Raw genomic sequence first — 11,983 nt, 5'->3', positions numbered from 1 at the left:
GCAAAGTATTTTGCACTGCAGATCTGATGCTCCGAAAGTTACACATGGCTCGTATTATGTAACACAATACCATTTATTGTGTTTCTTGGTGACGTCAACCGGGATGGTGGCGTTACAGTTGAAAATCGTATCTTCGAGGAAACAGCACAATTCAACTAGTACTTTCTTTTCTAATCAATCCAATACATTACCAGGTGATTCGTAATAAAGCTCACACAGTTAGAAATCCTGTACATATCGTCTATTCCATTTACCAACGGTCTACCATCCAAGCACGGTCTACCATCGCAACAGCAAGAAATATGATATCATATCATTTTCTCAGTGAAAAGTTGTGGTAGACCGTGTAGACCGTTTCATATAAATGTCATAATGTGTAGCCGGTACAAATTTGTTCACTTTTGTATCTCATTGTAAAACAAATCTCGCAAAGGATTTAACACAATCGGGTGCTTTCTTTTGATCATTGTGCTCAGTCAGTCATTCCAAAGAACATGGAATTAGCCTGTACCCGACACGTCACTTAGAAGACTTGCTAGTAAGCGTTACCGATCCCTTCTCTGGCAGCAGACTAGCCCGAAAGCAATAAGTAATGTTACGAATGGACTTCTATGAAAATGTATCTTTGTATAACAATGTTTGCTAAGGATTGATTTTTCGGAAAGTGGATGTTCCCTTTAAATGGCATGCGATCGCAGTTAAAGGAGAGGTTATGTCTGTTTCTCATTCGTAAACAACAGGTAATTTCGTACATGTTGCGCGTGCTTTAGATGTCATGTGTCGACCGAAATATAGGTGTTTAAGGCAAATTATTTCGAAATCGGTTCCAGGATATATCTAGCGTACTTTAAAAAGCAAAAGGATGGAAATCACACCTTTTCGTGTACCAAATTATGTGTATGTTCGACTTGACTCACAGAAAGCACTGAAATGCCTTCAAATTACGTCATACCGAAACCCCGCCAAAATCCAGTTTATCGCTGGCCATTTTCCATTCACAGCAGATCAGAGAATTAAACCCTTTTTTTTGGAAACACCATATTAAACGCAAACGATAGACGCCTTCCCGTTCCAATAAACAAAGTGACCGTACGCCAATACAGTGACAACCAACTCAGACAACAAGTTGCAAAATTGTTGAGACACTTTCATTAAAAAACACCTTTTCTAACTTCCAATACTCGGTGTATCTAGAATTTAAACCTTTCCCACTTCCTCTCCCCTCTCCCCCTTTCAATGTTGACAATGCTTTCAATGCTTAAGTTCCCAACATTTTTTTGTCTCGCTAGCAACACTGATAAGGGAGGGAGGGGGGCTGCAGTGTGAGAGATAATAGGTAAATTAATAACGCCCCAAGAAGGTGAAGTGTCTCCACTATTTTTGCAACTTGTTGTAGCTCTCACTTTTTACAGACTAGTAAATATTAGGAAATTATTACTTCCCTTAAGATGAAATGGAATACTGTTCTATATAGCTAAGACAAGATGAGACACACAGACCTTCTCTACATTCGTGTTCCAACATCGAATGATAGAATCTCGACCAGCTGAGTACAGCTTCCCGCTGTTTTTGTCCAGTTGTAGAGCGTTAACTCCTGATCGGTGGAGAGGTTCCTCCTCGTCTCTGATCACAAATGACATGGTGACTTTTCTCCTTGTTAAGGAGTGATTGTGCGGGTGCACATGAGAGTGGCTTGATGGTGGCCGAACTGTCGCCGCCATTTTGTCTGTCAACTCTTATTTTTATTTCCAGGTCTTCTCGACTTTTTGCGACGCAGTACGCGCAGACGCGCGTTGTACTGGCAAAGAATGGTGATTAGCGCAAACTTTTGTTTAATGTTTTCAACTTTTTGATGAAAGTCTTTTTTTTTGCTTATTTTTGTAAAGCTTTGCCGAACATCAGCGTCGAAGCATTTGGGAGTAGAGAAATAAACTCCTTGATTAATTTCTAGATTTACATCTTCATCTTCCAGCACTCAGCAAAGTCCCTTTTTGGTTTATGGCTGTTTCTTTTTAGGTGGCCTTATACACCGTAAGCCTTTTTAGTGACATCACTGATAAGCCGGCCACTTTTGCTGGAGAGAACAGGACAGCCACAACACCGGGGACTACACCCCCTACTCTTATCGAATAGTGTGTGGGTTCTTTAACGTCCCACAGGGTACTTATGAACGTAGAAGGTATTTGTGAGACGGGGCCTACGCTTTATAGTCCTTATCCGAGAAGACTTGAAAGTCTAACCATTTGCAGATGAAATTACAAAGGGCTCACTTTCTCTTCAGTTATTTTAAGATCCTTAGTGTTGATCCGGCCCGGGTTTAAGCCCGGGTTCGAACCCGCAACCTCACGCATGACAGCCCGATGCTCTACCAGCTGAGCCTCCGCTGCGCGGTGCGCGGCGACCAGTACACACGATGGAGCATGCAGCGGAAACCGGCTTGCTCCATATAATAGTACACACGACGGAGCAAACGAAAGAATATTGCGTTGGGAAGGCTAATTTTCATCAGAGGAGGGTTTGGAATTTAGTTTTAAGTTAAACATAGCGATTTACTTGGGGTCAAATCTAAAGAAAAAATATTGAATATTTTGATGATTATTATGCTTGGAGAAAAAGAAGGGTGTCATCTGCTTTTGATATATGTGCGTGATGGAGTTTTTAGGTAATTGGGCCAGTATTGGTGCAAAAACTTTCTCCGTTACGGCTTTACTTCCATAGTCTTTATCGTGGTTTTTATCATATAACTCTGGGTTGTCTCTATACAAGTCTATTACAAGTTGTGTATTGGTGACACTCAAGCACCTTCCTTGTTTTTTCGAGCATCCATGGCCACCTTCTTGAATTCAAGCTCATCAGTTGCAGACCTTTCAGACGCCATTTTCGGAATTTTGAGCTCCAGTCAAGAGTTCCAAAGGAATAATGGATGAAAACGTTGGGTAATATGGTTGGTCAATGTTTTACATTTACCGTATAATCCACGCGCAGTAAAAATGTGTCAGTACAAACGAGGAAACAGCGAGTTTAAAATCTGCTCAATTCGCCCCGGGAGCTTGTTCACAAATATTTGACTTGTTTAATATGGTGTAGTATTTTGCAGGGTGGAAATTCTGCTCCCGAGGATGAAGATTTCCCTTGAAATGGTTAGTACACACAGAGGAGCTTTTTTCCAGGAGCTTGCCCCTGGAGCATGGCTCCGGGAGCAATACCCCTCGTGTGTATCGGCCTTTTTATTAAACAACCTCGTTATGAATTTTGGTTTAAAGAACTTTAACCCGGCTGTTTAGATGCTTATTCGTACGAATCTAAACCCTGTTTAGTTAAAACACACGCTTAACTTTTTGGTGTTCACGGGGTAAAAGGGCATCTTTCAAATGTGAATGATGAGATGTCATTCACTCTTCTGGCTCAATTTCGTGGATTCACCGAATCTCGAATAGATAGTTTTTGACTGTTAAATGTGATACTCAATGCTTGAAGTGAGGCGCGTATATGGCAAGGTTCTAATCTACGGACTTTTTTGACAAAGGTTTTCAACCCTTTCACGATGAATTTACAAAATCCTTTCAATACTTTGAGTTTAAGTTTATTTGGGAGTCATAAAATGGAGTATTATAATTTTAAATTCCCTGTAAGTATAGCCAACACCAAACTTATAATTAAGACCCAGCACAGAGAGAAGATCGTCATGATTTCTAAAAAGTTCAAATACTCTTTCCAAAACGTCCCAGGAAAGTTTGATGAAAGTGTGACTAATAATCAGACTTTGGGCGTTTCTCGTCTGTGCCTACATCCATGGTCCCCAAATTCCATTCTTTGAGAATTTAAAAAATCCTTTCAATACTTTGAGTTAAAGTTTATTTGCGAGTCATAAAATGGAGAATTATAATTTTAAATTCCCTGTAAGTATAGCCAACACCAAACTTATAATTAAGACCCAGCACAGAGAAAAGATCGTCATGATTTCTAAAAAGTTCAAATACTCTTTCCAAAACGTCTCAGGAAAGTGTGATGAAAGTGTGACTAATAATCAGACTTTGGGCGTTTCTTGTCTGTGCCTACATCCATGGTCCCCAAATTCCATTCTTTTGAGCTTCTTTCAAAGCATCTTCATCAGGGCCTTTGAATAGAGCGGGAACGGCGCTATGATCATAATATTCCATTCTTTTCTTCATCTCCTTGACAACATCAGGAAGAAGTTGGCTCAGATCATGTCGTTCCTCTGGGTCAGCTGTTATGTTGTAAAGTGCGATGTTCACTTTCCCGGCATTGGCCTGTGTGGCAAAACAACAACAATGTTCAGATAAATTTACTGACGTCATTGTTTACATATTTAAAGCGGAAATAGACCCCAAATAAAATAAAAAGGAATTGGACCCATATCTTCGTGAACTCGGGCTTTCCTAATGTCCCGGATTGTCAAATGCCTGAGAACAAAGAAAAAGGAATAAAGTAGAGATGTCGGCTAGATTATTGGGTTATTATTTAGGTTAGAGTGATCGCAATGATTCTCGTCATGTTCACTCATAAATCTTCCCTCGTAAAGTGATCTCTTGTAAAGTTTGCGGACCTACCCGATCCGAAAACTCTCGACATCTTTTTGTGCGGGTCTACCGGGAACAGTGTGTGCATTTGTACGTGGTTTGAGCATTTGTGCTTACTTTCAACGCCGCCATTTTCGTTCAACGCCACGTATGCACATTGGCTCAAACTTCGCGCATGCGAAATAAAAGATGAACCAGTCATTGCACAACCATGCCACGCATGAGCTTTGGTTAACTTCGCACATGCGCTTTACAAGCTTCAGTGCGATTTGTGGCTGAACCGAAAAAAAAAAAGCCGAAATTTAACTTTGGGGCTTTCCCCAGAAAAACCCGAGTAAATAACATGTTGAAACTCCCTCGCAACGCTCCTCCGTGTGTGACAGCAGAAAAAGCGGACGCAATTATACGTGAAGTTATACATAAATATTGCTGAAAAATCTAACACAAATCCCCTTCATATAGGTTGCACCTCTCAAAGCAAACGTCTGCAAATTTAACCGTTTTAACTTCGTAAAAGCAATGGAGGATTAGTGCGCGGCCTTGGTGCGAGAGGTCCCAAGTTCGATTCCCGCATCTCGCATCCTTGTTTTGACTTCTTTCCTTTCAATGTAGCTTAATTAAGTAGCTTTAAATACCCGTAAAACGGAGCACTGATGGAGAGGGGGGAGTAAAACGAGTGCACCGTCGACCTCAGGTTTGGCAGTGGAATTACTGTTACAAGTTATCGACGTTAAATACGGTTACTTTACTTTTTACTTTTATAATAATTAATGGACGAGAATAAACTCTTCTTGGCAAAATCGCTCGCTTGACCGCGTATGAACTAAACTTCTCTTTCGCTGACAAGTGCGGAAGACTCAAAGTGCCTATGAAGTAAAAAATATTTAATGCCTATTTGAAAGGATTTTCAAAATAATGAAGAATCTTTTCCGTTTTGAAGTATCTTTTTTGTCTTCAAATAGCAAATTGATGACGTCATCAGTGGTTGACACAAAATCAAGCATATCTCTGAAATTACACATTCAAACTTGGCGTGGCAATTAAACAAGGAGGAGAAAAGAACACAACATCACAGACCACGATCTAAAGTAATACCGAATAATAACTGCGCTTTTATCCCAAAACACAATCTCATGACTTACCAGATAGTTTTCAATCAGTTCCTTTAAAACTTCCTCGTCTCTCTCCTGAGTAATCATCCCATTGGACATAAATTCCTCCGGGAAAACGCCTCCTAATTCGGGTGGCTTAAACCAGGTGATGTTTGGCACGTTCATCAACAGCTTCATGCTGCCGATTCGGAGTCCCTTGCCTTGATAGATGCCAGGCAAAGAAGCATTCGGATCAATATTGAGCAAAATTTCAGTCCGAGGAGACGGCTCTCCAAGAGATATGGTGTTCCACACATCAAAACCATCAACTGGGATGGGATTTCGCGGATCAAATGTACCACCTGTTGCAAAATAAAAGTCTATTGTGCTTATGACTGCAACAATCGAAAACAGACGTTGAACTAACTATGGAAAGCATCCTGGTATACAGGCAAAAGAATGATCGAAAACTGATCCTTTTACCTTTTTCTCGCATAAATGACCCTGCATGAGTATTTTGCAGAACGCCGAACGTTATCAAATCGGTATTTGACGGTAATAACTGTACACATACGCAACGATAACTAAAATCTAAACATTATGCAAATCGGCGCATAGACCTAATTACCGAGTAGACATGCACTACCTTAATTTAAAGCTAACTTTTCGGCCTTCCGCCTTCGGCGTTCTTCAAAATACCCCTGCATTCCCTAAACTTGATGACATGTGACAAACACAAGCGAGAAGAGCATAATTCAATTTTACCAGCCAAATTAATGAGGGTAGGAAAGAAATCAGTGATGTGAAGCAGTCCTTCGCATTTCACGCCTTTTCTTTGTAGCATTTTGCCATGAACAAAGCCAGTACTTCTTACTCCTCCCTCCCACAAGGTATGTTTGGTTCCTCTGAGCGGCCAGTTGTATCCTCCGAAACCCGGTTGTCCGCCATTGTCAGTGCAAAAGACAATCAATGTGTTGTCCCAAAGCCTATAGACGGTGAGAAGGTTTACATGTGAGCAGAACGACCATTTTCTAGTGTACTGTCTGGTGTGTCTCCATCAGTTATTTTAGTTGGCACTCAGTTTTCAGTAAGAACATTTTTAGAAATAGCTCTCGAGTCCTGTCAAATGAACTTGAGTACTTTGACAACTTTAAAGTAGCCTGGATGTTTACATTGGGGACGTATTTCAGCCGATTTATCATCTTTTTCAGATGTACGGAACCCCATCCACTGAGGATGATAATTTGCCACAAGTTACCCTGAATACAAGAAGTTCTTCTTCCCGCGAGCCGTTAACAAGGAACAAGGGTTGTACCTCCCTAGAAGGGAGATGTAGCAACGACACCGGCTTGTCGACGAAAACATCTCTTCTGAATATTCGTTAACTCTTTTGCCATTCTTTCATCTTATTTACGTTGTCAGTATCATGTGAGCGGTTTTGTAAAAAAAAAACATCAGAGAATGAACGATTGCCTTTGTATGCTCACGTTAATTAGCGTCGAAACCGTTGTTAAGGCCCGGCAAAAAAAGCTTTAACGTTTGCTTCAAAATCCGTTCAATTTTGTTTGAAACCGTTTGCCCATCTCAGCAGTCAACATCGTTCAACAAAATCGAATGGAACGGCCCTTTACGGGTGGTGCCTACTATTGTTATTGCGCATACGTTCTGCGCGTCTCGAGATACTCGGATTTCGCATTGCTTGTGCTTATTAATATAGGGATGTTTTTGCGCGGTTCAAAACTGTGCGGAGAAAGCAGAACTTAGCAAGTGATCTTGGTATCCAAAAAGAAAATTGGGGGTAACTTTACATTTTTCAGAGATAACTGACCTTCAATTTGGAAAAGAACGCCATACATTGCTTCGTATTTTAAAACCTTTTACAAATATTGTTGATTAATTATCGTCGAAAAATGCGTGGTTACCCCCAATTTTCTTTTTGGATTTCGATAACACTTGTTAAGATCTGCTTTTCCCGCATATTCAGTAAACCGTGCAAAAATACCTTTGAATTGGTACGCACCGTCCTTAAATGTACTAAAATCCGTGCAGCACGTGAAGCACGATTATTTTCGTTCACTTAACCAATAATATTATTGTTTGTAGCGTTGTCGTAGCTTTGGCCGTTGACTATGCTTCAACTCCCAAAATACCAACGATGCGGCTTCTTTTACGTCCCAGGTCTTTTACGTTAGGTAGCTAAAAAGATTAACCGGCATTTCAAGATGTCATTGCACACGCAACAGAATCTCATTGGTCACTCGGATACTGGTAGAGTGGTGTCGGGCCGGGATCAAATGAACCTGTTTTGCCAAACTAAAAAACTCTCTCGACTGAGACAGACAATTGGTGGGCGTTTATGTTACCTATAGGCCCGGGTACCGAAATCCTGTACCATCTACAACTGAAGAAGGATGAGGTAAATTATTCCAAAAGACCTACCCCTTGTCTTTGAACGCTTTTGTAATGTTTCCCACAGCTTCGTCCATAATGTCGACCATACCCGCGTGTACCCTCCTCATCCGTTGGTTTATGAAGTCGTATTTGTGAACATACTCTTCAGGCGCTTGGATTGGATTGTGCACGTTTTGAAAGGCCATATACAGGAAAAGGGGCTGTTCTGGGTCATGATATTCCACTATCTCCTTTACTCTCTTAAGAAGAAAAAAAAACATTAACGAAGAAAAAAAAGGTCAAATGGTTGTTCACTACCGATGTTGGTTGCTCAAAAGGTCTGCTCACCATATCACAGGGGCTGATTTCGAAAATTCGGCCAATCAGAAAAGAGATAATGACTTCAATGTATAATAATTATAGTTATTATTACTGAACACAGCGAAAGACATGCTGTCGAGGGTCGTATAGGTTAGAAAACTGTAATTGTAGGTTATTGCGTCCTCATCCTCAAATAAAGTTAAATTGTATTGTATTGCATTGTATAATCAGTTTTGACCAACCACCGAATATAAGTTTTCTGACCTTAACATACTCATAGGTGGCATATTTTCCGTCTAAGTTTAATACTGGCTCTGTTCCATTACGGAAATCCACCACTCCATCGCGTTTGTGATTAAAATGATCCTCATCACCATTCCAGAATCCATAAGCTGTGTCGAAACCTCTCTTGGTTGGTATATACGGCCACTTGTAGAAGCCAAGATGCCACTTTCCTACCAAATGGGTAGCGTAGCCTGAAGGGAAAATAGAGAGAAATCAAAGTTACACAGGCAAATATTGTGAACAGTGAGTGAACAGTGCCGGATGCGGGGAAATAGTTAGTCTTGGTATGACTGCTATTTTAAACACAAGGGAGCTAACAGGTAGAAAAACAACTGATTTTCAGATCACGGGTCGTGTATAGCAGCGCTCGTAGTCTCGTTATATTTTAATTGCAGCACCTTTTTTTTCATTATTTCTGTTACTGGACGGTGCCTACTACTGCATGTCATTGCGCATACGTTCTGTGCATCTCGAGATACTCGGATTTCCTATGGGTGATGCTTATTAATACAGGGATATTTTTGCGCAGTTCAAAACTATGAGGAGAAAGCAGAACTTAGCAAGAACTTTTGGTATTCAAAAAGAAAAATACCTTTGAATTAGTAGGCACCGTCCTTAAAATTTACTAGTCTTTTGCCTTTTATTTGCGGGGCAGCGAAACGATCACATGAAATTTGCACATAACGAAAGAAACTTCGTTTTTATAAGTTTTGCTAAATTATAGTCTTTAGGAACTGAGCCGGACTCGGAGGGCATTGTCATAGATAAGTCTTTTTTTCAAATCGAGCGTTTGAGAACGGTTTCTCCCTACCTTCTTCCACAGATCTGCGACAGTGAAGAAAACTATACAGCAGATGCGAACTCTGTTTGTAACTGCTGTAATACGGGTTGATTTTGCCTACTTTAGAAATTAGATGGCAGGCAAAACGCGAAAGGCGTGTTTCATTAATTAATCAAACACACCTGAATGGGGGAGGGAACTGATGACCCATGCAAAAAACGCCAACGTAGACTGCGAGCAGTTTGTCTTCTGCTCGAAAATTCGCCGAGAGAACGTGCTTTGTGAGGGCAAGAGAAAATGAGGGAAAATGAGGGGCAAAGTCGCGAGTCGCGAGTAGCGCGGATGTAGGGAGTCTCCCTACACCCGCGCTACTCGCTGATTCGCCCGTCGCATATCACGTTCTCTCGGTGGATTTTCGAGTAAAAGAGAGACTGGTCGCAGTCTAACGCAAACAAGGATTGGGAAGCCCACAGTATATTTCCACTTCAGTGCTTACCAACTTTTCTAAGCTGTCCTGGAAGAGTTTGGAAGTCTAACGGTAATGCAAACGGATCAGAAGGGTGAATGACCGCATGTTGAAGACCTGGTAGACAAAATCCAGATAAGTGACAAATTGAAATCGTCGCTGACACTCAGAGAAGTAGGGCATTTCCGAGTTCATGCCGGTCTGCCTCCTCTTCAAAGCGAGTTTAAGTGCAAAGGTTTTCTTATGGTGAAAATTAGTTGCCCCGCAACCGAGAAGCCCACGTGTAAAAAGGGTGCGCAAGGTGGTATCGGTAGTGTTCACCGAGTTTGCGAGGTGCTCTGGGTAACTTGAGTCACTAGGCACTTGAGTCACTTAACTTTACTTTATTTAACGCATAGTCTCAGTATCAACATTTCCAAACAATCTTCGATCATGTTTACAACACTTATTCATAGATGATCATAATACGTACTGAATTACACGTCAGTAGCATAATATGAATACATCACAATGTGCAGCACACATTAATTGGAAAACACCTCATGATCAACTGCCACCCGTGTTATCTTAGGCGGGGGCAGATGTAGTGAAAACTATTACCAATGTTTAGTGGAAACTTCGCACTGAGACTCGCTTTAAAGAGGAAACAGGCATAAACTATTCTGAGATGTCCCATTGCGTGGGTGGGTTAAATTATTGGGATAAAGTACAGCATACCTAAATACACGGTTTCAGCGGTGAAAAGGTGAGCGATGTATCCTTGGACTTTTCATAGGGCTGTTTGCTTCTATTTACTAAAGAAGCTAAAGAACTCTTTTCTCCACTCGCCGCAATTCCTAAGGTTGGCTTTTGACCGCGTGCCAATCCTGGGGATTAATTTAAAGCAAATGGTTCGAGGACGGCCAATGTTGCTTAGGTAACTCTGGGTGCCCGCCAAGAATTACGTCCCATTTTGGTATTTCAACGCTTGATTATGTATAATACATCTAAACTTTGCATAAAGAACGAAATTGACACAGGTATTACTAGAACTGATCTCAAAGATTCTAACTAAAAGCGGCTTTTCACTGGCATATTATAGGGATGATATCTGTTTACAAACAATGCTTTTGTTATTCAAATGAGCCAACCACAGGAACAAAAGACCCTTTGTTTCGACAGCCAATGAGGCTCTGGTCGACACATTTATGACAATAGGTGACGTCAACGATATCTTCGCTAAAATGTGCAGGCTTTATTCCTTATTTCTTCTTACCACACAATTATCATTACCGGTCGGGTCAAAATTTCTGGTATCTACAATGATACAAGTTTGTATTACCTCAACCTAGATAAACAATTCACACACTCTGTAAACAAAAGTATTGCTTCTATACATTCTTCAATCCTTGACTTCAGTAAAAAAGTCATTCAATCTTGAACCTTTGAGCCTCAAGAAAATTGATAACTTGTTTCGGTTAACTGCGCTACGCGTTCTCCTTGTAAACTTGCGAAGATCGTATATATCACACCTTCCCCCAAAAAGTAACTTGTTTGGTACCTGTATGAATGGGATATCTTCCGGTCATCAGAGCCCCTCTAGCAGGTGTGCAAACTGGTTGAGCGTAAAAATTGTCCAGTATCACTCCATCTTTGGCCAGTGAATCTAGATTTGGAGTGTGGATCTTCGATCCGTGATATCCAACATCGATCCAGCCAAGATCGTCCGCTAACATAAAGAGAATATGAGGCTTGGAAGGTTTTGACTTACCCTCTGGCTGTGCAGTTATCAAAGAGTTGACGATTAGAAGACAAAATAAAGAAAGAAGTGAAATTTCCTGTGATGTCATTTTCATGCAAGCGATTAACACTAGAACAAATGCATTTACGAACTATAACATCCCCGTCCCGTGTAGACCAACTTAGAATAATAAACAGATACTAGTGAGCGCGTGACATTAAAAACACAAAGAATCGGGAACTATGGTAACCTTCCCATGGGGCTATTTACACGGAAAAGCCTTATTTTAGAGGACACAACAATTCTTCGGTTGGACATATTTTGTTTTCCGTTTATTTTACCTTAGTTTGCAAACTCATGCCCTGCTCACAAGAGAGTCCAGAAGCG

The 11,983-nt window shown here is 40.9% G+C and overlaps 2 protein-coding genes across 2 annotated transcripts in view; both read right to left on the bottom strand.

The window, feature by feature from the left end:
* The window catches only part of LOC137993403 (WD repeat-containing protein 48-like), a 31,601-nt gene extending 29,866 nt beyond the window's left edge, over positions 1 to 1,735 (bottom strand). Inside the window, exon 1 of the mRNA XM_068839237.1 lies at positions 1,500 to 1,735. Coding sequence (XP_068695338.1) covers positions 1,500 to 1,721 — 222 coding nt within the window. The 5' untranslated portion in view covers positions 1,722 to 1,735. The remainder of the gene's footprint in view (positions 1 to 1,499) is intronic.
* Positions 1,736 to 3,567: 1,832 nt separating this feature from the next.
* On the bottom strand, positions 3,568 to 11,801 carry LOC137993402 (arylsulfatase B-like). Its single transcript, XM_068839236.1, has 7 exons — positions 11,417 to 11,801; positions 9,907 to 9,993; positions 8,609 to 8,820; positions 8,072 to 8,283; positions 6,398 to 6,618; positions 5,684 to 5,994; positions 3,568 to 4,271 (listed from the first exon to the last, which is right to left on the bottom strand). The coding sequence occupies exons 1-7, from the start codon at positions 11,709 to 11,711 to the stop codon at positions 4,056 to 4,058; spliced, it is 1,554 nt and encodes a 517-aa protein (XP_068695337.1). The 5' UTR covers positions 11,712 to 11,801; the 3' UTR covers positions 3,568 to 4,055.
* Positions 11,802 to 11,983: the final 182 nt, after the last annotated feature.

The sequence above is a fragment of the Montipora foliosa genome, chromosome 2, assembly GCF_036669935.1.
Source record: "Montipora foliosa isolate CH-2021 chromosome 2, ASM3666993v2, whole genome shotgun sequence".
Lineage (NCBI taxonomy): Eukaryota > Metazoa > Cnidaria > Anthozoa > Scleractinia > Acroporidae > Montipora > Montipora foliosa.
The sequence above is the reverse complement of the archived record's forward strand: the minus strand, read 5'-3'. Positions and strand labels throughout refer to the sequence as shown.